The sequence below is a fragment of the Pogona vitticeps genome, chromosome 4, assembly GCF_051106095.1.
Source record: "Pogona vitticeps strain Pit_001003342236 chromosome 4, PviZW2.1, whole genome shotgun sequence".
Classification (NCBI taxonomy): domain Eukaryota; kingdom Metazoa; phylum Chordata; class Lepidosauria; order Squamata; family Agamidae; genus Pogona; species Pogona vitticeps.
Window position 1 is genome coordinate 61,422,795 of NC_135786.1, and position 24,963 is coordinate 61,447,757.

Below are 24,963 nucleotides of genomic sequence, written 5' to 3' on the forward strand. Positions count from 1 at the left end.
CCTAGATATTTATCTTGCTACTCACATACAGCAAATATTTAAGACATCTTATGATAAATCCTCGTCTCTCTTCCTTCTTGACAAGTGTCTGCTGTAGACATCCCTGACTCTGCTCTAGCATCACAAGAGCAACTAAGAAAACAATCTGGGTATACTATTCTCTCCTCAGTAAATGATGAGAGTTCCACAATAAAATCCTTGTTACAAAAGCAGCTAACCGTTTGGAATCTATTTTTAACAAATGAAAGAAAGAAGATGTCAAATGGAGTTCTGGAAAAGAGCCACACGTTCTCATCCAAAGAATGAATAAAACTGTTTAAACGAAACTCCAAAATATGTATTGTGCCAATTACAAAGAAACACTGAGCTTGTCCTGAAGCAACTAACCTGTATTTTCAACATACAGAAACACACACAAACATCTCCAAAACTGGATTGGACCAATTATTTTATCTACAAAGTCTCATATACACATCCTTGCACAGCACAGGCATACTGGTTAGCTCTCACTGTACTGCAGTGCAATATAATTCAACTATATTGAGTATGTCCTAGGTACACTCCACATCCAAGCTACTCTGCCTCCTTTGGTTCTCAAGGCAGCACATCAACTCTGCACCAATCCCATCAGAAAAGAGATGTAGCTCAGTTCTGCCTTGCTAAATCTTATTTGGCAATGTGTCTAAACACATGCAAACTTCATTAGTTCAGGGGAGAGCCTCAGCATTTGTAGTGATGGATAAAAGTGAACAGGGAAATGAGACAAGTCAGAGCTGGCAGCAAGCACTCTCTCACTCAAGCTCAAGACGTGTTCTCTGACACCCAGCTAATCAGATGTGATGCCACTAAGGCCACTGCAGCCAATCTACAACAGGATAAAGTGATGGGCTGTTCACAAACAGGTAGTTGTACAGGCCCCAGCTTCCACAAAGCTAAAACTGTAAGATCATGAATTTCCCACTTGCCATCTGTAATGTCTAAAGATAAGCCTAAATATTGGCTTCTAAATCTATTGTGTAAAACAGAAAGAAAAATAGAAGGAACAAGGGAAATGAGCCATTTACCACATCTTCAAAAGCTGGAACTCAGACTCTTCTTCTATTTCAATGAAAACTCATATGAAAGACAAAGAAAGACTTAATGTATTCGTGAAGGCTTTCGCAGACGGGATCTAATGGTTGTTGTGGGTTTTTTTGGGCTCTTTGGCCGTGTTCTGAAGGTTGTTCTTCCTAACATTTTGCCAGTCTCTGTGGCCAGCATCTTCAGAGGGCAGGAGTAGCACTCTGTGCTCTGGTGCAGTTTGTTTGGGAGTTGAGTATTTATAGCTGTGGGATCAGTTTTTGTCCTTTTGAGAAGATGGGTGATTATGGTGATCAGTGTGTTTTTGTTGTGCGTGTATTGTTGTGATAAGGAGGAGAGATTACCTGTCACTGTGATTGATGGGTGTCGTTAGGTGGTCTTTTGTGTGTAGTGATCACCGGTCCTTGTGGCTGGGTAGAGTTCACTGATCTTTTGCAGACTGTATTTTTCAGTGCTGAGAGCCAAGCTTAGTTGAGTTTTAAACTTTCTTCTTTTCTGTTGAAGCTCTGTTGGTGTTTGTGGATTTCAATGGTTTCCCTATGTAGTCTAATGTAATGATTGCTGGTGTTGTCCAGTATTTCAGTATTTTGAAACAGAATTTCATGTCCAGTATGTTTTAGGGCATGTTCAGCTATTGCCAATTTTTCCGGTTGTTTTAGTCTGCAATGGCTCTCATGTTCTTTGATTCTGGTGTGGATGCTTCGTTTTGTGGTTCCAATATATACCTGGCCACAACGGCAAGGTATCTGGGATACTCCTGCAGTGGTGAGGGGGTCCCTTCTGTCCCTTGCTCACCGTAACATTTGTTGTATTTTTGTGGTGGGCTTGAATACTGTTTGTAGGTTATGTTTTTTCAAAAGTTTCCCCATGTGGTCTGTGACCCCTTTGATGTATGGCAGAAATACTTTATTTGTGGGTGGCTGTTTTTCTTCTTCAGTTTGGTGTTGTTTTCTTGGTTTGATGGCTATTGTGAGCTCCTGTCCTCTGAAGATGCCGACCACAGCGAAATGGCGAAACATTAGGAAGAACTACCTTCAGAACATGGCCAAAGCCCAAAAAAACCACAACAACCAAAGACTTAATGCACTGAACTACCTCCTGATGGCTGCCAAGGCTCAAATCTTCCTTGCAAGGAGAGGTAAAAAAATGATCACTATTGCTTTTCCCTCATAGAATCTTAAGAGTTATCAAATGTTTTTCACCAGCAGGATCCCCTAGATATAAGCATTATAGACAGGATGCCTTAAAGCTTTGATAGGAGAAAACACATCTCCCCTAGCTAGCCTGCTCTGCTTCAAGTATCAGAGAATAAAGAACTTGTTTTCCAGCAGTCAGCTGAAACAAGCCCTGCTATACTTCTTATTCTGCAATGATTCTGGCCTGCCTTCTCTGTCGTAGCCTTCTTCATGTTCTGCTTGCAAAAATATGTCAACAGAGCTAGTTTCACTCAGTTCTTCTAAAAGCAGTCACACTATTTCAGTTGATCAGTGATCACTATTGTTCTTTCCATCTTGAACAGAATTCAATGAACTTTAGAGAACTTACTATCAGGAAGTCTGGAGTTTTGACAACAAAACCCCAATGGTTAGCGTAAATTTTGGAGAAGCATACAAGTGTGGATCAAGTGATTTTATTGGTCTCTCTTATCCTGTCAACTTCTATATGCAAAGAATCTGAGATTTCCTCCCTGAAGATTAAACTGATGGAGATGTCACTGCAACTGGAAACAACATGCACAGGAGGACAAAATGTAACCATCAAGCACAAAATGTCCTCCGTATGTAACAGGAGAAAATATTTAAATCGGAATACATTTTTTCTTGTAAATATTGCAAAAAAATTAAATACTAAAGTGACACTGTCTATGGCATATTTGGTTATGTAACGATTCTTTGTGTGTTTCTCTCTCTCTCTACGACTGACATATCAATAAATAGAGAGGTCACTTATCTATAACCGTGGTTCTTCGAGTGGTACTCTGTGAATCCACACAAATGGGTTTAACTGCGCTTGCACAGCACTCTTTTCCTCCTGCCCAACCTCCCCGCTATCCATCACAACTACTTTTGGCATTTAATTTTCATAGCCATTACAGCAGCGGATATTCGGAACTGAGGTACTGCAGGAGGGTGGAGCATGCGCAACACAGGGAGACATTTCATTCGTCATTATTTAAGCTCTAGAATCTTCCGAAGAGCCCTGTGCAGGCGCAGTTAAACCCATTTGTGTGCATTCACAGAGACCACAAAGAAGAAATCCAAACTGTAAAAAATCGTTAAATTATGGAATGTTTAATTTTCAATTTGGAATATCTGCTTTCTTCTGGATGGTAAAGCAAAGCCTTTTATCAGCTTGCCGGGAGATTTGGTATGAGCGGATGGCAAAGCAATAGCATCCTTCATTTTAGCTCAGGCTTGCTACTTCACAGTTGTTTTCATATCGTAACTATCAAGTTGATTTTCTGTACAGCAGAAATAATATATGTGAGCAGAGCAAGTTTAAACAACCATTCTCTTAAAAATGCATGCCCATTCCTGTCTTGGCACAGATCATACCAAAAGTTCTTCCCCCTTCTCCAATATCTTTTATCTAGCAAGTATGCACATTTGAGCATTCATGGGGGACCTGGAAGACTAACCAAGTATAAGAAACCACCCGTTATGTTAACAGATAGTCAAGAAAAAAGTAATGCAGCAGGAGTAATATTTTCAAAACCTACATTTCCGGTGTCATTCTTATTAAAAAAAAATAGATTTTCCACAGGAGAGTCAGAACACTTCTTCTGATTATTGTTACATACAGCACTGATGTTACCTGTCTGTCATGGGTTTGGAGGGAAAGTTCCATCCTATGGGGAGTGGAAGGCGGGACATCAGGAGGAGGGGCTGTACTGTATATATATGTGAAGCTGGAGAAGAAGCTGGAGGAGAAGCTGAGAGAAGAAGCTTGAGTGGGAGTCTGTGTGTCAGACAGGGTACTACTGTGTGTCAGTCAGTACCAACCTGATAGGTTCAGGTGTCTGTATGGTTAGCCAGAACTGATAGGTTCAGGGTCTGTGCTTCAAGTTAAGTGTTCTGTGTGAACCAAACTGTGTGTATGTATGAGTGAGACTAAGCCACGTTACTGTATCTTATTCACTTGATCCTTTTATTTTTCCCTGTGTGTTATTTAATAAACCTTATTCTTTTATTTGTTAAAAATCCATCCCTGGTCTGTGTGACTTCTTATAGGGAATGGTTGGTGGCAGCTTAGTGAAACTGTGGCATATCCCGGTAGGTCTGGGTTTGTCACATTGATTGGTGTCCAGCGTGTGGGATACGACTGGTCCAGTTGTCCAGTGGTCCAGCAAAGCCTTGGCAAGTGTGCCCAGAGCAAGGGGGGTCTAGTCAGGGACAATCTGAGAGCGCGTAGGTAATCTTCTAGGCGTACCTCACGGGGAGGTGCGCTAGTGGAAGAACGTGCCAACTGGGGAGACTAGATTAGGGAGCTCTGAGGCAACCTGTTTTGGCGGGAAAAGGCTGAGGCAAAGCTGAGTGAAATAGCAGTGATCTAGCCTGTCTGCTGAGAGGCCTAGCAGAGGGGGTTGGACTCTGGCTGGCAACAGTTGCAAGTTAGTGCTGAAAGAACAGCGGCAATCTATAGAAGGCTGGTTCTGAGGCAAAAGAAAAAGAAAAAAAAAGTGGTCGCTTTATTTTGAGGCTTGACTTTTGAAAGCAGCCTGTTCTGGGGGGGGGATTATGCCCTTGACTCGAAGCCAAATGGCAGAAATGGGTGAAGTGAAAGACCCACAGGTGGACCAAGGTTCTGAGGAGGAATTTGGCTCAGTGCAGGATGAGAGCACGGGAGAACTGACCTCAGAACTCAGAAGAATGCTCCTAGCCCAACAGCATGAATATAGAATGAGACTATTGGAAAGGGAGGCCAGAGAAAGAGCTGAAATCAGTCAGGCAGAGGCAGATGCCAAGAAAAGGGGAATGGACATGAGGATAAAAGAGATGGAACTGAAACACCAAATTAGAATGGTACAATTAGAATTGGATTTCCTAAATAAGTTTATTAACAATTTATCAGTGGAAGAAATGTCAAAGAAAGAAAAGTATGAGGCTCAGGCCAGACAAAGTGAGCAAGATCTTGAAAAATATAATCAGCAAAAAGACATTAAATTAAAAGAAATCAGAGATAAGACTGAAGAAAAAGTAAAAGAGATAAAAGCTAGGGCTGAGGAAGAAATTTTACAGATCAGGGCTGAGTTTGAGGCTAAGCAAAAGGAGCTGGATTTGAGAATAAAAGAGAAGAAATTGCAGCTAGAAAAGAAACCAAAAGAAGGCACACAGGTTAAGGCACAACATCAAAACCTGAATTATTCTGAAGAAAACATGAGGGAAACATGGGACCCTAAGTACTCCAAAGGGTTAGTTCAGAGCCCGCCAAAAATGGGCGGCCATTTTGTTGATAAAACTTCTGGGCAGAGCCAGTCCAGGAACCAGATTTTGGAGGGAAAACCAAAACCAGATGAGAAAGACTCCAAGTACAGCAGAAAATGTTATTTCTGTCAGGGAAAGGGCCATCTAATCTCAGGGTGTGAGAAATGGAAGCAGATAAAGGGAAATGTGCCTCATGATTTGAGTGGAACCAAGCCAAAAGCTGTGTTCTGTGTCCAGACAGAGCAAAGCTCCTTGCCATTGAGGGAGCCTGTTACCATGGCTACTCAATCTGGAACAGTTACATCTGCTGATCAGGCTGGGGAAAATGGTCCTCTTGTGGAAGTCAAGCGCTGCTTACTAGTGAGAACAGATTCACAGTTGTTTGAAACCGCAGGGGTGGATGTAGGAATACTTGACCATCAGTATAGGGGGCTGAGGGATACTTGTTCCCAGGTGACCCTATGCCATCCAGATATTATTCCTAGGGAGTATATAATCCCGAATGAGAGCCTAAAGGTGGCAGGGATTGAGGGGCAGGTGATCTCACTGCCAGTAGCGGAGGTACCTGTAAGCTTTCAAGGCTGGAGGGGAGTTTGGCGGCTAGCAATTTCATCGACTCTGCCAGCAGCCGTGCTCGTGGGAAATGACCTGGCTGAACATGTGAAACGGGTGCTAGTGATTACACGCTCACAAGCCACCACGGGGACAGTTCAGGGGGGTACTGATGAGCCCGAGATGGAAGCAGGTGGGGGGAGTTCAGAAGCTGTGGTGGAAAACTTAACCACAGACAGCAAATTTGGCCAAGAGCAAAAGGCAGACGCCACTCTCCAAAAGTGTTTTGAACAGGTGACAGACGCCCAGCTAACACCTGAAACCCCAGTGAGATTTCGAGAGGAAAAGGGAATTTTATATAGGGAGACCCTGAGGAATATCTCAAAAGGGGGAGATGGGATCAGAAGTCAGCTAGTGGTACCTGAAAAGTATCGCCCCATGATCTCACAAAGGGGGCACTCTGACATGTTTGCTGCGCACTTAGGGGTGAACAAAACACAACAGAGAATCACACAGAATTTTTACTGGCCTGAAATAGGGAAGCAGATCAGGGAGTTCTGTAAACAATGTGATGTGTGTCAAAGGCAGGGGAATAGCCGCGACAGGACCAAAGCAAAGTTGTGCCCTTTGCCTGTGATTGACACTCCGTTCAAATGCATAGGGGTGGATATTGTGGGACCTTTGCCCAAGGCCACAAAGAGGGGGAACAGGTTCATTCTCACCATTGTGGACCATGCCACGAGGTACCCTGAAGCCATTCCCTTGACTAACATTGAAACTAACACAGTGGCAGATGCCTTGGTGGGGTATATGTCCAGGATGGGATTTGCCTCAGAAATAATCACAGATTTGGGCGCATCGTTCACATCGAAGCTCATGAAACGCTTATGGCAAATCTGTGGAATTAAGCACAAGGAAACCACTGCCTATCACCCTGAAAGTAATGGGTTAACTGAGAAGTTCAATGGGACTCTAATGCGCATGATTAGGGCTTACTTGGCAGAGAATCCAAACAATTGGGACCAGAAGCTGCAATCCCTTTTGTTTGCTTATCGATCAGTGCCACAAGCCAGTACCGGGTTCAGTCCGTTTGAACTTTTGTTTGGGAGAAGGGTGAAAGGGCCACTTGATTTGATCAAACAAAATTGGGAGCAGATCACCCAGGAGGACCCACAAGACGTTGTGACATACATAGACACCTTGAGGAATGACCTAAAGAGAAACCTAGGGCTAGCAGCAGAGACCCTGCAAGCTCAAAAGGTCAGAAAGAAAGCTTGGGATGACCAGGAAGGCAGGGAGAGGCACTTTAACCCAGGGGAGGAAGTGCTTTGGCCTAGGCTATGCAAAGAGAATAAACTGCAGCTGGGTAGCCCAGAAATAAAATACTTGGGTCACATGGTAGGGGGAGGAGTGATAAAACCCCTAGAGGCCAAAATAGAAGCCGTTCGTGATTGGCCTAGACCCAACACCAAGAAAGAAGTCAAATCATTTCTTGGGTTGGTGGGCTACTACAGAAAGTTCATCCCGAGGTTTAGCGAGATTGCGGCTCCGCTGACCGATCTGACGAGGAAGAAGGCTGATGACCGCATCCCGTGGACCAGCGACTGTGAGGAGGCGTTCCGGAGGTTGAAGCAGGCGCTCATCCAGTATCCAGTGCTGCGTGCTCCAGACTTCGACCGGGAGTTCATCATCTACACCGATGCGTCTAACAGCGGGGTAGGAGCAGTTCTTTGCCAGGAGGATGAGAATGGTGACCAGCATCCAGTGTCCTACCTGAGTAGGAAACTCCGGAAAGGTGAGAGACATTTGGCAACCGTGGAGAAGGAGTGCCTGGCCATAGTCTACGCGATCCAGAAGGCCAAGCCTTACATCTGGGGAAGACATTTTATTCTGTGCACTGACCATTCACCACTGCAATGGTTAAAGACAATGAAAACCCACAATAGTAAACTTATGAGGTGGGCTTTAAACCTGCAAGACTATGACTTTGAAGTGAAGGTGGTCAGAGGGTCAGTGAACTGTGTTGCTGACGCCTTGTCAAGAAGACCTGAAGAATGAAGACGGCGAAAGAAACATGGACTATGTATATATTTTGATGACAAAAAGTCAAATGTGTCTGTTTATTAAACATGTTGGTTTGTATGAATAAAGGTAACTTGATGTATTGTTAATGGTAAATGTTTAAATGCCTAATAGAGTGTAAGTATAAGTAAGTATGGTATTGTATGTTATTATATGACTGTTTTTGTTTGTTTTGGGTCCAGGTTGTTTTTTGGTGAAAAGCACCTTAGCTTTCCCCCTAGAAAACAACTTATAAAGAGGGGAGGTGTTACATACAGCACTGATGTTACCTGTCTGTCATGGGTTTGGAGGGAAAGTTCCATCCTATGGGGAGTGGAAGGCGGGACATCAGGAGGAGGGGCTGTACGGTATATATATGTGAAGCTGGAGAAGAAGCTGGAGGAGAAGCTGAGAGAAGAAGCTTGAGTGGGAGTCTGTGTGTCAGACAGGGTACTACTGTGTGTCAGTCAGTACCAACCTGATAGGTTCAGGTGTCTGTATGGTTAGCCAGAACTGATAGGTTCAGGGTCTGTGCTTCAAGTTAAGTGTTCTGTGTGAACCAAACTGTGTGTATGTATGAGTGAGACTAAGCCACGTTACTGTATCTTATTCACTTGATCCTTTTATTTTTCCCTGTGTGTTATTTAATAAACCTTATTCTTTTATTTGTTAAAAATCCATCCCTGGTCTGTGTGACTTCTTATAGGGAATGGTTGGTGGCAGCTTAGTGAAACTGTGGCATATCCCGGTAGGTCTGGGTTTGTCACAATTATCTCAACACTTCTCCTGGGTAAAGTGCTTTAAAGAATCTATGACAAAATGATCAAGTATATAAAAGAACAAGTCTTGCCAAAAAAGAATCAACATGGCTTCCTGTGTCACTAGCCTTTTAGATTTCTTCAAAACTTTCCAAAGGCACAGAGGTTCTACAACAAACACTATTAGACTTTCGGGGGGGGGGGGGAGATGGTGAATTCCCACCTCAAAGGCTCCTGATTAAACTTAGTAATCGTGAAATAATAAGGGTCCTCCTGTGGACTGGAAACTGGTTACAGAATATGAAGCAGACAGGCATCACAGTGGAGGAATGCAAGAAGGAAAAGCAGGCTCTGTACTGTGCCACTTAAATTACCTGCGGTTAGGAGGGAACTGAGGTACAAGTCATGTTTGCTGGTGATACCAGATTAATCAGGGTGATAGAAAGAAAAAGGGACTGGAAATACTTTCACAAGGATCCCCTTCAATTAGATCAGAGGTGTCATACTCAATTTCATCTTGGGCCACATCGGCATTATGGTTGCCCTCAAAGGGCCAGTTGTATCTATCTTTAAGACTATATAAATGTCTTTACTTTTTATCATATTAAATATAATCCTCCTCATTCAATTATTACTGGTTTTAGTAATAACATAGGTAATAAATAACTCTGAAAGTAAAAGTTTATGAACAACGTCTAGAAATAATGGCAAGCAGATATTCAAGTGTACAACTACTGTACAATGAAAGATGAGTTTTAGTAACACCCATTGACGCCCGCTACACAGCCCCACCCGTCTTTGTTTGTTTTGTTAATTATTCATGGAAGTCTCCCACTTTTCTCTCGTGCTTGCCACGGCCCTCATCCCTCGTTATCCTCTGGCTCCTCACTCGCTTCTGTAGCATATGCAGGAGAGGAGGCGGAGATGGCCGCTGCTAGGTGACGCCATCAAACAGTCCTCGCTGGGAGCCGTAAGAATGGGAATGGGCAATAGTGAGGACTACAAGGTGCTGTACACTGCCCAATCAGCTGCACTTTCTGACTCTTCGCTGCTTGGAATGCTGGGATTAGAAGTCCCGCTGGGCGGATTCCCAGCATCTTTGCGGAGCATTATGGATGACCAAGTAAGCCCCTGCGTATTGTATGCTGCACAGTACCAGGCAACACTATGAAGGCTGCATGAAATGGCCCAGCGGGCTGGATTCAGCCCGCAGGCCTTGAGTTTGAAACATGTTAATTAGATGAAAAGGCAATGAAATGGCAAATTTAAATCAACATATGTAGTGTAAAATGATGCACAATGGCCAAAAAAACCCTGATGTAATCCATACACACTGACCTCAACTACACTATCTAATCAGAAGTGGGAAAAAGATTTTGGGGATGTGCTACATAGCTAAAGCAAAACACTGATCTGGCATGTGACAGCTTCGAAACAGGTACGTTCCATGCTAGATTCTTTTAGGGGAAAGGCAGGCCAAAAACCTGACCACCTTGCAAAAATTTATATGTATCTGCTGTATTAATGTTGTGGACTCTTCTAGTTGCTGCTCCTCAAAAAGAGCACTGTACAGCTAGCTGGAAATGGCTTAGAAAATGACAGCAAAAACAATCAAGAGGGATTATATATATATATGGAAAATGTCTATCAATCAATATGAGGCATAATGACTACACATTGCCTCTAGGATCATATGCAGCATGTCTCTCAATGCCAATGACTAGAGAGCAATGGTGGAAGCAGGTTGTTTGTGTCACTGCCCTGCTTTGGACTTCTCCATAGGCATGTCATTGGACACTGCAGGAAACAGGGTGCCTGTACCAGATAGGCCTTTCATCTTATCAAACAGGGTTCATCTTACATTCTCAAACTATCTATAGCAGTATGCACCACCGTCTGGTGTATATGAATAATCTAAGATTACAATAGACCAAGTCAGAGAATTCAAAAAATATTGGGCATACAAAAATCACCCAATCATAGTAGGCATCCTTCAGTCTCGAAAGACTATGGTATCGTGCTCTGTATGGAGGACTTGGAACAGCGTCTAGTGTGGCTGAGGAGGCCAATTCGAGAGTGACAATCCCTTCCACACTGGAGACAAATCCAATCTGTCCCCTGTCCAGCTCCCTGGTTTTGCTTCCTTTGTGACTTCCTCTTTGCCTCAGCCTGCTGGACAAGGGTCTCTTCAAATTGGGAGAGGCCGTGATGTACTGCCTGCCTCCAGGCTGAACGATCAGATGTCAGAGTTTCCCATCTGTTGAGGTCTATTCCTAAGGCCTTCAGATCCCGCTTGCAGATGTCCTTGTATCGCAGCTGTGGTCTCCCTCTGGGGCGATTTCCCTGCACTAATTCTCCATATAGGAGATCCTTTGGAATCCGACCATCAGCCATTCTCACAACGTGCCCAAGCCAGCGTAGACGTCGCTGTTTCAGTAATGTATGCATGCTGAAAATTCCAGCTCGTTCTAGGACTACTCTATTTGGAACTCTGTCCTGCCAGGTGATACCAAAAATCCGTCGTAGGCAACGCATATGGAAGGTGTTCAGCTTCCTCTCCTGCCGGGCACAAAGTGTCCAGGACTCGCTGCAGTACAGGAGTGTGCTCAGGACACAGGCTCTATAGACCTGGATCTTGGTATGTGTTGTCAGTTTCTTATTGAGCCATACTCTCTTTGTGAGTCTAGAGAACATGGTGGCTGCTTTCCCAATGCGTTTATCCAGCTCGACATCTAGAGAGAGGGTGTCAGAGATGGTTGAGCCAAGGTACACAAAGTCATGAACAACCTCCAATTCTTGTGTGGAGATGGTAATAGAGGGAGGTGAGTCCACACCCTGGCCCATGACTTGTGTTTTCTTCAGGCTGATTGTTAGTCCAAAGTCTTGGCAGGCCTTGCTGAAATGGTTCATGAGTTGTTGGAGGTCTTCAGCAGAGTGGGCAACAATGGCTGCATCGTCTGCAAAGAGGAAGTCCCTCATGCATTTCAGTTGGACTTTGGTCTTCGCTCTCAATCTAGAGAGATTAAAGAGCTTTCCATCTGATCTAGTCTGGAGATAGACACCTTCTGTTGCAGTTCCAAAGGCATGCTTCAGCATGACAGCAAAAAAGATCCCAAAAAGTGTTGGTGCGAGGACACAGCCCTGTTTCACTCCGCTTCGGATGTCAAAGCGATCTGATGTTGAGCCGTCAAAAACTACAGTGCCTTTCATTCCATCGTGGAAGGACCTGATGATGTTAAGGAGACGAGGTGGACATCCAATCTTGGGAAGTATTTTGAAAAGGCCATCCCTGTTAACCAAGTCAAATGCTTTTGTAAGGTCTATGAAGGCCACTAAGAGTGGCTGTTGTTGTTCCCTGCATTTCTCCTGCAACTGTCGGAGGGAGAATACCATGTCAGTGGTGGATCTATTTGCTCGAAATCCACACTGTGATTCCGGATAGACTCTGTCTGCAAGCACCTGGAGCCTCTTCAGCACAACACGGGCAAGCAGCTTCCCTACAACGCTAAGAAGAGAGATACCACGGTAGTTATTGCAGTCACCCCTGTCACCTTTGTTCTTGTACAACGTGACAATGTTTGCGTCCTTCATGTCCTGTGGTACTCCACCTTCCCTCCAGCAGAGACAAAAGATTTCATACAGTTCGGTGATGATGATCTCCTTACCGCATTTCAGCACTTCAACAGGGATGTTGTCCCTTCCAGGTGCCTTGCCAGAGGTGAGGGAATCCAAGGCCGCATTTATTTCTGCTAGGGTTGGTTCGCTGTCCAGCTCTTCCAAGACAGGCAGGCACTCAATGTTATTTAATGCTTCTTCGGTTACTACATTCTTTCTGGAATATAGCTCGGAGTAGTGCTGCACCCAGCGTTCCATCTGCTGTGCTCGGTCCTGGATGATCACACCTGTAGTAGACTTTAAGGGAGCAGATTTCTTCTGTAATGGACCTAAGGCCTGCTTGATACCATCATACATTCCTTTGATGTTACCTGTGTCCGCTGCTATCTGTATCTGAGAGCAAAGCTGAAGCCAATAGTCATTGGAGCATCTCCTGGCAGCCTGTTGGACTTGGCTACGAGCGGCTCGAAGAGCTTGCAGGTTGTACTCGCTAGGACAGGCTTTGTATGCTGCTAGAGCTCTTCTCTTATCCTCAATGGCTGGCATTAACTCCTCCGAATGGGCTTCGAACCAGTCAGCCATCTTTCTGGTCTTCTTGCCGAAGGTGGACAAGGCGGTGTTGTAGACAGTGTTCTTGAAGTGTTCCCATCGTTCAGGTGCATTTACATTAGCTGGACCTGGAAGGGTTTCCTCGAGTGCTTGGGCAAATTCCTTCACTTTTCTTTGATCGCGAGTCTTGTTGATGTCAATACGTGGTCTTCCTTCTTTTTTCATGTGATACAATTTCTTTGTTCGCAGTTTTACTCTACTACACACCAGGGAGTGATCAGTATCGCAATCAGCACTCTGGTAGCTGCGTGTGATCGTAACACTAGGAAGGCTAGAACGTCTAGTGAGGATCAAATCGAGCTGATGCCAATGCTTGGATCTTGGACCCAATCATATTAAATTGCATTACCACTAAGAGAGGTGTCCCTTGCTGATCTTCCTATAAAAAGTGCTTAAGGTAAAAGAGGAGCTATTGGATAATCAGCTCCAGATCATATAGGGCTTCTTAGATTAATGATATGTCAGCCCCATGGATATGGCTTTCAATTTAAGATTAACACACAGAAGCCAGCATCCTTCAAGTAGGAAATTCCACCAGCCTCCTTCTAAACGTGTTCTCAGGAAGCGTGTCATTCAGAAGCAATATCTACCCTACACATACATTCCCTCTCAAGCATGAAATGCAACATTCCTTGATCTTCAAGCTAGATAGTCACCTTTCTTGAAGGGAAAGGTCTTTCAGACAAACTGTACTGTGGTTCAAGACTAGGAAAATTTGCTCATGTTGTCATCTTGCTTCTGCCTGTTCACATTTTTGCATATTTAGAGAGAGAAATGCTGAAAAGTAGAAATGCATCAAAACCTGTAATTTAAATTCTCCTGATGATGCCTGGGGACTTGGCATCCTATGTAACTGATCAAGTAAAATGAGCATTCCAGTCTCTGTCCCTGACATGACACGGCACAGTCCATAATTCTGCTTCTGAAGTGGTCAAGTGCTGGTATGCAGGCAAAGTGAGAGTTGACATGGCAAGCATCAAAACTGACATGGCAGTGGCTGGACATACATCAAAAATACATGATCTGAAGAGGTTTTGTTCCAAAACACATCACTGTCACTGTTTCAGAGTTAAGATAGAAGACAGACGGTAGCAAAAAGAACCCCATATATCCCCAAAATAAGAGATGCCAGGATATTTTAGTACAGAAAGAACTCTTGTTGGAAAAAGAGTTGTCACACCATGAATATATTCCCCCCCATCCCATACTCACATTACTTTCAAGTCCCAGTCTCCACAGGTTACAAAAATCGACTTGACGCTGGGATCCAAAAGACCTTCCTTTGCCATCCACTCATCAACCCTCTGAAAGAGGCAGACAAAAAAAAGGAGATGAGCTTTCTGAGACATGGAAAAGAAATGCAACACTTAAATGCTGATAAGCCTCACAATCATAGAAGAAGAAAATTGTGATCTTATCCAACACTATTGCCCCCCTACTCACACCTCTATCTCTACCTATCCTCATCTTTATGAAAGTATGCTTGGACCTTTGAAGATTTCCAAAAGGAGATATCAAGCAGCCAGAGAAAGGGTGATTTTATCAGGCCTCACAATATTTCTGTTTACAAGAATAACCATTTAATATTGCCTGACCATTTGCTATGTGCTTTGACCCATTCCCATTCAACAGAAGAAGAAGATGGCAAACATATGGTGCAGTAAAACTAGCAATTACAACAGGTCCCATTTCAAGGTACCTTCAAGCAACTCATGATTCTGAACACTTGAATCCTGATCAACAAATCCCACCAACCATCTCATGCAATACAGGGCAGCAGCAAAACAAAGGTTCTTGTCCAGTTACATGGGAAGAATTCCTAACAAGTCATGTCAAACAACTACCCAAATAAATATCCTCCTAAGTATAATTCTTTAATTTCTCTATTATTACAGTAACATCATATATTGACCTCAGTGAATTATTTGTACAAGAAACATCTTTTTCCTTCGAGCAGAAAAATTAACATAAAAGACCTCCACCTTCCCAGATCTAAAAAGAGAAGATCCTTTCCACACATTCTATATGGATTTATGATTATTTAAGATGTTTTAGATTCTTCCATTGCTAATTTAATGATAATCCTGAATCCTCTTTTGGGAGCATCAGACAAGACCAGTTTTCTGATACAGAACATAAGTATTCAAACTCATCTTCAGCTACTAAGTAAACAAATAAGTGAAATAACATCACACCATGTCAGTTTTCACTTCATGCAGACCAGTGGGCAAGACAATATGTGCATAAAGGAAGAATTCAGCCTCAGTGAGTGAACACAGCATTTAATTCCTAGACAAAATGCAATCTCAGACAAACAGTACTAGTACAACAGGTAGATTTGTTTTACTTATCATGTGGATAGCATGCAAAATATACTTCCACATTTTACTTTCCCAGAAAGAGGTTGCTATTATAAAACTTGCAGTTTTTCAGGATGACATGTAGACAAAACCTTGCAAAAGCTCTTATATATGTCCCTATCTAGCGACCAGAACAAACCTACATTCAAAGAACTATACTACTAATTCTTCATAGCTAATTTTTCACTTGTGTTTCTCAAACATCAGCACTTCTTAACCCGTGAGAAACTCTTCTGAAACTAACAGGAATTTCAGAAGCAGTGTATGATGCAGCATGAGGAATCTGTACAGAGGCAAGAAGTCTGATAGTCCCTCAGCACTCCTGAAGTACCATATTTGTCCGTGTATAAGGCAATACTTTTCTCTAAAATATTTAGATTTAAAAATTAGGGTCATTTTATACACTGAAGTAAGGAGGGGGGAGGCGCTTATATCCCTACAGTACTTTCCCCCTCCACTTTTTGCGAAGAAAGGAGGGGGAAGATGGCTAAAAACCTGTTCTATAACTTCTGCTGCATAAGGCTGATGATGTCATCAGTCATGGCAATTTTTCAGAAATAATAAATTTCCAATTCCACCCCCCTGGAAGGTCCTGAGACTCCCATAGAATCCCTTTCATCATAGGGGGCTGCAGGATGGTGGGGGAGTCTTCAATTTTCTAAACCTGCTGCTGCTTGAATGATTTTACCAGTTGCAGCAATTTTTGGAAATTAAAGACTCCACACACGCGCACACGCGCACACGCGCACACACGCGCGCGCACACACACACACACACACACACACACACACACACCCCTTATCCTGTAGCCCTCTATGGCTTCTCCATGACAGAAGAAATCCTACAGAGGCCACAGAACATCCAGAGGAAGAATTGGAAATGTCCTATTTCTGAAAAATCATCCCAGCTGATGACATCATCAGCCTTATGCAGTGTAAATTACAGAACAGGATTTCAGCCAATATGTATACACAACTGGTGCCAGCATTCAGGATTCACTTTTAGAAAACCGTTTGAAAGAAAATGTCACATATCTGTAATTCAGATGTGTGAAGTTTGATGGAGTACAAAGGTCCCAAGTTCAATGCCTCCTAAATTCTGTTTCTATCTTGGGTTGGCAAAAAGCACTGCCTGAAATTCTGGTGATCCAATGGTGGACTGTAAACAATTCTGGTCTACATGAAAATGGTTTGACACCACATGAGAATACTCTTATATAGCTTATACAGTGGTGCCTCACATAGCGAGGGTTAATCCATTCCGGATTAACCCCCGCTATGTGAAAACATCACTAAACGGAACATAAAAACCCATTGGAACGCATTAAACATAGTTTAATGCGTTCCAATGGTCCCTAAACTTACCGTTCAGTGAAGTTTCCTCCATAGCGGCAGCCATTTTCGCGCCCTCGGTAAGCGAGGGGAGGGCGGGAAAATGCTGCGCACGGCCATTTCGGGCGTCCAGCGGCCATTTTAGAACCACCGAACAGCTGATCCGCGGGCATCGCAAAGCGAAGATTGGTAAGCGAAACACTTACCGATCGTCGCTATGCGAGTTTTGCCCATTGGAACGATCGGTATGCCTCCGCATTAGCGATCCCGAAAAGGGGATCGCTATGCGCATTCGTCATTGTACGGTGTGCTCGTTAAGCGAGGCACCACGGTATTCCTATTAGGACAGCATCAACATTTGCTAGAGATGTAATTCCTCTAGTACCAACTTAACCCAACAGTTTCTCTTTTCTAGAAGTGCAAAGTATAATCTTCCTTTGCATATGGAAATCCTTTTCTTTTTTTGCCTTATACAATACTATGCTAGTTTAACTAAATTAATGGTGGCATAGGTATTTAGAACCTAATTTTTCTCAGTTTTGATTTCCCTGAGTCCCATTTACATTTCATTTGGTATCAGACTGCAAGCCTCTTCCCGTGCTGTGTTTCCTGCATGGCATGGAAATTTGTGCACATCTTATTTACACTTTTTCCTAATGTGTTCCTTTAATTATACATTTTACCTAACTTACACATTTCCACCTCACTAACTAAAGCATGTGAGTATTTTTCCCACAGTGTGAATTTCAGCCATTTATATTTATGAATAGGCACTCTGTTTTGTACACTCATTTCCCCTAAATGACAATTTCCCAAGGCCACCCGCATTTCTTCTCAACAAGCCTTAACAGGTGTGAAAAGGCCATTTTCATCAAGACTGTTGGATCTAGTGGCATTTTTTCCAGTCCCTACTCAGCATGGTTCTGACGATGAAGAGAAAGGGTCCCATGGGTAGCGAACAAACCATCAAGGTTAGCTCCACTAGTCATAAGTAGCTTTTGAATAAAATGGAAGACAGACCTCAGGGCCAGCTGATGCAGTTCCTGATACAGCAAAAATGAACACTCAATCATTCAGACATACCCATCTCTCTCTTTCCCCTAACCAGAAGATTCCAAGCTACCCATGAAGCAAGAGAACACTTTAACCTTTAATCAGATTTTCTTAAACAAGCTGTGCTTGCAATTATTTTAATTAAGAACTATTAGACACAAATCCTGATGGGAGTAATACATCGAACTGCAGTGAAAACAGGATCTCTGTCCTGAAGGATTCCATCTATAGATGCCAAACAACAAAAGCTATTGATTGCAAAAGTACTCGCAGCTAATTAAGTCTTAAATGCTGCAGGAACTCAACATTAAGCAGATGGTACTATTAAGACTATCTCCTGCATTCAGCAATCTCATAGATAAGATTCCAGAAGCAGTATTCTTTCTACTGTGGTTTATTACTAAGCATTTAAGTAGCTGCAGATTAATTTATCATCTTTCTTTCAATAGACTTAGTGCAACACTGCTGACCCTGAAGACCATCTCCATACACACACACAAACACACACACCCCTCCTCCCATGACTTCTGGTAGGAGTCTGGACATGTTGTCAGTACCTTTGACATGAAAGCTGGAAATGACAGATCAATGGTTCAATATTCTCAACAGCATGTCACTGATGTGACAGCAAATGTTATTCTAATGAAGCTGCAATCATAGTCAAATTATGTGGTTCGATAACCAAGAAAAAGAAGGGAGAATGGAGATGAGGTGTCAGAGGTCACCAACTAAAGGTTATTTTGCTTACCTCAAGCACTTGCTGGAGACTGGGCTGACCATCCACCATGGCCTGAATAATTCCAGTGAGCTGAAACAAAAGAAATGCAGAAAATGAAAGTCAGTGACAAATAACGAGACCATTGAAAATGGTGGACCATCTTTACTTGCTCTTATCAATTTTCAAAAATACTCTTTCTTGTGTTCTGGACCACTAGAACTGAAAGAAGACCAGACCTACTTAAAATTAGGAGTAATATAATAAAGATTCACAGAAAATTGAGAGGAAAACCTTTAAAGGGAGTCTATTCAAGACCCTAAACATATGGGCTCTGCCATCATAGTACAGTATATAATTCATCATTGCATTTAGCTTAAAATAAACTTTCTTCCCAGGTCAGACTGATGTGTGATTTTTGAGCATTAAATCTCTTCCACTAGGCTGATTTTTGGTACCCAGTGTAGCATAGCAGATAGGGATGGATTAGGACTCTAGAGACCAGGTTTCTAATCCACACTCAACCATGGAAACTTACAGAGGGAGTAGAACTGGTAAAACCACTCCTTAAATATCTCACTTACCTTGAAAGCCCTATTAGGGTTGATATAAGTGAGTTCCAACTTGACGACACATAACTAACTACTTAAGGCTAAGTTTTAATTAGACATGGGTGCTTCGTATTTGTCTTCCTGCCTGCTTGCTGGAATGGTCAGCTGTGGAGAGAGGCAAGGAAGCGCTGGTGGGACTACTTCCACGACTGGCATGACAACAATGCTGATGGATGTGTGTGCCGCATGGAACCCACTGAGTGGACCAGGCTGGTTCTGGCAGGTGGGAATGGACCACCATGGCACCCCTGGATACAAATACAAAGCACCCATGTCCAGTTTTAATCTATATTGGTTTATATTAATAGCATTATTCACTTGTCCGCTTTGTTGTTCCCCACATTAGCCAAGCTAATATGAGACCCCCTGCTTGTGGTGCCAACCAGGTTCAATCCTGCTCCTTCTTTTCAAAACCTACATTTCTGGGACTGTACTCGGATCTTTGTCCTTTTTCGAACATAGAACACCAGACCAGGCCTCAGGTGACCCAAGTTCAATTCTCCACTCAGCCACACATACTCCTTGGAGGCTGGCAACAATTAATTGCTCCTTGAACACGACACATCCCTCAGAAACTATATTAAGGCAGAAGCAACTTGACAATACATAACATACACAGCCTCCCAAAGGCAGTTTATCTAGCACTCTTTTAATCTGCTTTTAAAATAGACTCTTAATACTATTCTGGTTCCAGACCAGAAAGATGCAAACACAGCTTAAGCCACACTGCACATGCACAGAAGATCCACATGAACTACTTCAGTTTCAAAGTGTGACTTTCATCAAGCCTGTCTTGTTTAATTACTCTCTGACTCCTTCATGACACAATGGACACTGGACAAGAGAAAACAACTGCCTAGCTGTCCATCATAGAACAAGTTTTATTGCATGCAAATACCATGGCTGTAGGACTGACCATATTACACCATCTCTAGAGTACCAACTATTGTCCTTAGAAGAACAATATCTGTACCTCAAGCCTTGCAGCTGATGCTCTAGTCTAACAGAATAAGGAAAATGTCTCCAGATTTAGTATGTGACTTCTTTCAGTGCCATTCACACTGCATTCTTTATTTGCATTTTATAGCCCAAGGTGACTTCAGGCATTCCCATACACTGGTGATTAACACAAGAGGAAAAAAAGGCAATAAACAGATAAAATAAAATTCTCTTGAAAAGTGAGCTGTTCAGGGCATCAGCATTACAGCTTTCAGGAAAAGGAGAATAAGAATCAAAGCATTATCAGAAGAGAACATAAAGCTAACTTTACAGTTTTACAGATGCTTGCAAAATTCAGTTTGTGAAGAACCCTCTGTTTAAAAAACTACTGCATTTTGTATTATAAAGCCCACAAAGGTAGAAGAAATCAATGTCAGTACTCTATTAAAACTTTCACAAAATATTATTTAAAGTAGACCACCCATGTGAAGCAAAATATCTAAAAGTGACAAAAGATAACATTTGTATCCAGGAGAGGTTATGGGACATGATTGCTTGTTACAGCTATTTAACAAATGACAAAAAATACAAGACACTAGTTCGTCCCAACTTTCTGCTCAGGAGGAAACCCTAATCCTTAAAAAAACAAAATTTAATACAATGTACTTTTCCTTGCCAATTTTTGAGCTTCAATCGGTTCTGTTCTGCATCCAGATTTACTTAGCTAGCATATTTATTCTGAAACAAACCACTAACCTACTCCCAGAAAAGGCAGCAATATTCAGATAGTATTCTATGAATTAATTATAAGCCATGCTTGTATTTCTATTTCTATTTTGTTCTCTCAATTTCTACAACAGTTTTCCTTCTCACTGTTAATTTCTTTCAGTTTACTACAACTACTCACAAAGTTTTCTGAGGCTCACTACAAAGTGGTACATGGTAGCAAAATGTTCAGCCTTTGGGAACCCCAACCCTGACAGCTGATCTCAGGTTTTCTTATACATATTAAAGATGTCATTAAGGAACCCCAGGAATCAAAGACGGCATTGATGGGTTTTCTTAAGCAGCGAAGGCCCAACTAGAGGACAGCAAGAGCAGTTTTCCTCCATCTTAGGGCATCCAGAGCCTGAATAATAACTACGGTAGCAGGAAAAAGCAGAACAATAGCACTCACTCAGGACCTAAAAGAGTGTGCATGGAACACTCATATTTATGAATCATTATATGTTTACAGTCATTCATCTCCTACAAAAACCTATTTCAGACATCTACAAAAACTTATTTCAGAGATTTATCAGGCCAAAAAAAAGAAAAAAATAAAGAATGCATTGCAGCACCTTAAAGACTATTATATTTTAATGTAAACTTTCATGGACCTTCTTAGCCTACTTCCTCAGACATATGAGGTGGAAAACAGAATGTCTGGATGGAAGCAATTTCACCTATTAATTTTGTTTGCAAATTATGTTTGACATTTACATTCCTAATGTTACAGGTGGCTACCCCGAGGGAAGCCCAGAAGTTCTCAACTAGGAACTGAGTCTTCTCTTTATGAAACTCACTACAGTACTAGTGAAGGTACACCAGGCCCACACCCTCTTAATGTTTAGAAGACAGATAAAAACACTGCTGTTCCGACAGCCCTTTGAGAACCTTTAAGAACCTTCTCCTTATTTAATTTGGTTTTATTTGATTTCTTGTTTAGCTGTGTAATTTTTATTGGATTTGGGTAGTAGTGCCATCGCTGCTTTGGGCTTTTGTATGTATAGTTGTTTGAGTGGGGTGTAGGGGTAGTCTTTTGTTGTGGTTTTATTTTATGTTTATTTTCTGTTGTAAGCCATCCAGAGTAGTGGCTTGCCATTACATAAGTGGAGTAGAAATTAAACAAATAAACAAAAATAGAAATTCATGTTCTGCTGAACTATTTTCTAGTCCTCTAGAAAAAGTCAGGAAATACAAATAGATCATAAGAACTTTTAGAGTCAGGAAAAAGGCTTTTCTTCCAACACTGGAAAAGGCCAAAGTAATAATATTGTATACAGAGGATCTGGGTGGTCTTTCCATATTCAAGTGGGGAGCCTATAATATAGGTGGCCTAACTCACAGACTATACCTGCACAACCTGCAATGATATGCATGTTTAAAAGAGGGTGAGAATAGTCTGAGGAGTTTTTACTGACCCCATGGTCCTCCAAGATCCTCCATCATCCCCTCCATATGACATTGAATGTGACTGGAAAGCCAGTCTCAAATTTTTTTAAAAAATCTTCTGGTTTTGAAAAATAACAGAATTTTGATCAACTAGTTATTAAAAGGGGGCTGAACCTCTTCTAGTCCACAGGTGCAATTGTCCTGAGTTTTTCAAAACTGAATTTCCAGAAAAACAAAGGGGGTTGGAAAAGGCATGGCAAGCCACAAAATCAGCCTGAGGGCTGATTCACTCCCTCGCCTATACTATTTTTGTTTCTCAAAAGTGGATCTGTTTTATTTTATTTACTTTGTGTATTACTAATTTGAGTTGTTATCTATTTGTTCTGTCAGTTGGTCATACTTAACAACACCCACCCTCTTCCGTATTTTCATTAGTTGCATCATAAAAGGCCTTTCAAAGTATTTATTTTCTGCAAAAAATATTTGCAAAGTACTACTTATGGTGCTGCTACATATATATACCAAAGAACAGTAAACAGAAAACATGGTGCAGCATCAACAAACTGTTTTCCACCCTTGTAAATCTGTGGCTAGCTGGTACTGGAACTGAGGAGGACAAAAGATTAAACTCCAATTAAACTGTAATTACGTCTAATGAATATCAAATACCTAACTAGCTGAATAAGCTGCTTATAATGGGAAGATTATTTTTTCACACAACTCCCTTAGAATGGTAATACACACCTTTTAGGGATTTTTTTTCAGAATACAGAGCTTCTATTCAGGAGTTGGACTCCTAAACTTCAAGTCATTGCTAAGAATTTTAGGAGAAAGGGGAAGAAAAACTGCAATTTGCATTCTTGAAACTGTTTTCATATTTACATGTAGTTTAATTATTATTATTAACTATTAACTATTAACTTCATGGATTGCTGCCTTGTCGTGGCGAAGGGGCTTGAGTAACTCAGAAAAGCTATGGGCTATGCCGTGCAGGGACACCCAAGACGGACAGGACATAGTGGAGAGTTCCGACTAAACGCAATCCACCTGGAGTAGGGACTGGCAATGCCACTCCAGTATCTTTGCCAAGAATGCCCCATGATCAGAAACAAAAGGCTAAAAGATATGACGCTGGAAGATGGGACCCTCAGGTCGGAAGGCGTCCAACATGCTACTGAGGAAGAGTGGAGGACAAGTACAAGTAGCTCCAGAGCTAATGAAGTGGTTGGGCCAAAGCCGAAAGGACGCTCAGCTGTGGACGTGCCTGGAAGTGAAAGGAAAATCCAATGCTGCAAAGAAAAATACTGCATAGGAACCTGGAATGTAAGATCTATGAACATTGGGAAGCTGGAGGTGGTCAAACAGGAGATGGCAAGAATAAACATCGACATCCTGGGCATCAGTGAACTAAAATGGACAGGAATGGGCGAATTCAGCTCAGATGATTATCATATCTACTATTGTGGGCAAGAATCCCGTAGAAGGAATGGAGTAGCCTTCATAGTCAACAAAAGAGTGGGAAAAGCTGTAATGGGATACAATCTCAAAAATGATAGAATGATGTCAATACGAATCCAAGGCAGACCTTTCAACATCACAATAATCCAAGTTTATGCACCAACCACCACTGCTGTGGAGACTGAAATTGAACAGTTTTATGAAGATTTACAACACCTTCTAGAACTGACACCAAAGAAAGATGTTCTTTTCATTCTAGGGGACTGGAATGCTAAAGTAGGGAGCCAAGAGATAAAGGGTATAACAGGAAAGTTTGGCCTTGGAGTTCAGAACGAAGCAGGACAAAGGCTAATAGAGTTTTGTCAAGAGAATAAGCTGGTCATCACAAACACTCTTTTCCAGCAACACAAGAGGCGACTCTATACATGGAAATCACCAGATGGGCAATATCGAAATCAGATTGATTATATTCTCTGCAGCCAAAGATGGAGAAGCTCTATACAGTCAGCAAAAACAAGACCTGGAGCTGACTGCGTCTCTGATCATCAGCTTCTCATAGCAAAATTCAAGCTTAGACTGAAGAGAGTAGGAAAAACCACTGGGCCACTCAGGTATTATCTAAACCAAATCCCCTATGAGTACACAGTGGAAGTAAAGAACAGATTTAAGGAACTAGATTTGGTGGACAGAGTGCCTGAAGAACTTTGGATAGAGGCTCGTAACATTGTCCAGGAGGCAGCAACAAAAACCATCCCAAAGAAAAGGAAATGCAAGAAAGCAAAATGGCTGTCCAACGAGGCCTTAGAAATAGCAGAGAGGAGAAGGGAAGCAAAATGCAAGGGAGATAGGGAAAGTTACAGAAAATTGAATGCAGACTTCCAAAGAACAGCAAGGAGAGACAAGAGGGCCTTCTTAAATGAACATGCAAAGAAATAGAGGAAAATAACAGAAAAGGAAAAACCAGAGATCTGTTCAGGAAAATTGGAGATATTAGAGGAACATTTCGCGCAAAGATGGACATGATAAAGGACAAAAATGGGAGGGACCTAACAGAAGCAGAAGACATCAAGAAGAGGTGGCAAGAATACACAGAGGAATTATATCAGAAAGATGTGGATATCCCGGACAACCCAAACAATGTAGTTGCTGACCTTGAGCCAGACATCCTGGAGAGTGAAGTCAAGTGGGCCTTAGAAAGCCTGGCTAACAACAAGGCCAGTGGAGGTGATGGCATTCCAGTTGA

The 24,963-nt window shown here is 42.2% G+C and overlaps 1 protein-coding gene across 7 annotated transcripts in view; it reads right to left on the minus strand.

The window, feature by feature from the left end:
- The window catches only part of ERI3 (ERI1 exoribonuclease family member 3), a 294,532-nt gene that overhangs the window by 216,239 nt on the left and 53,330 nt on the right, over positions 1 to 24,963 (minus strand). For all 7 annotated transcript variants that reach the window (XM_020783263.3, XM_020783265.3, XM_072997527.2 and 4 more), the window contains 2 exons: positions 18,592 to 18,651; positions 14,312 to 14,403 (listed from right to left, as the gene is read on the minus strand). In XM_020783263.3, the coding sequence (XP_020638922.3) occupies positions 14,312 to 14,403; positions 18,592 to 18,651 (152 nt within the window). The remainder of the gene's footprint in view (positions 1 to 14,311; positions 14,404 to 18,591; positions 18,652 to 24,963) is intronic.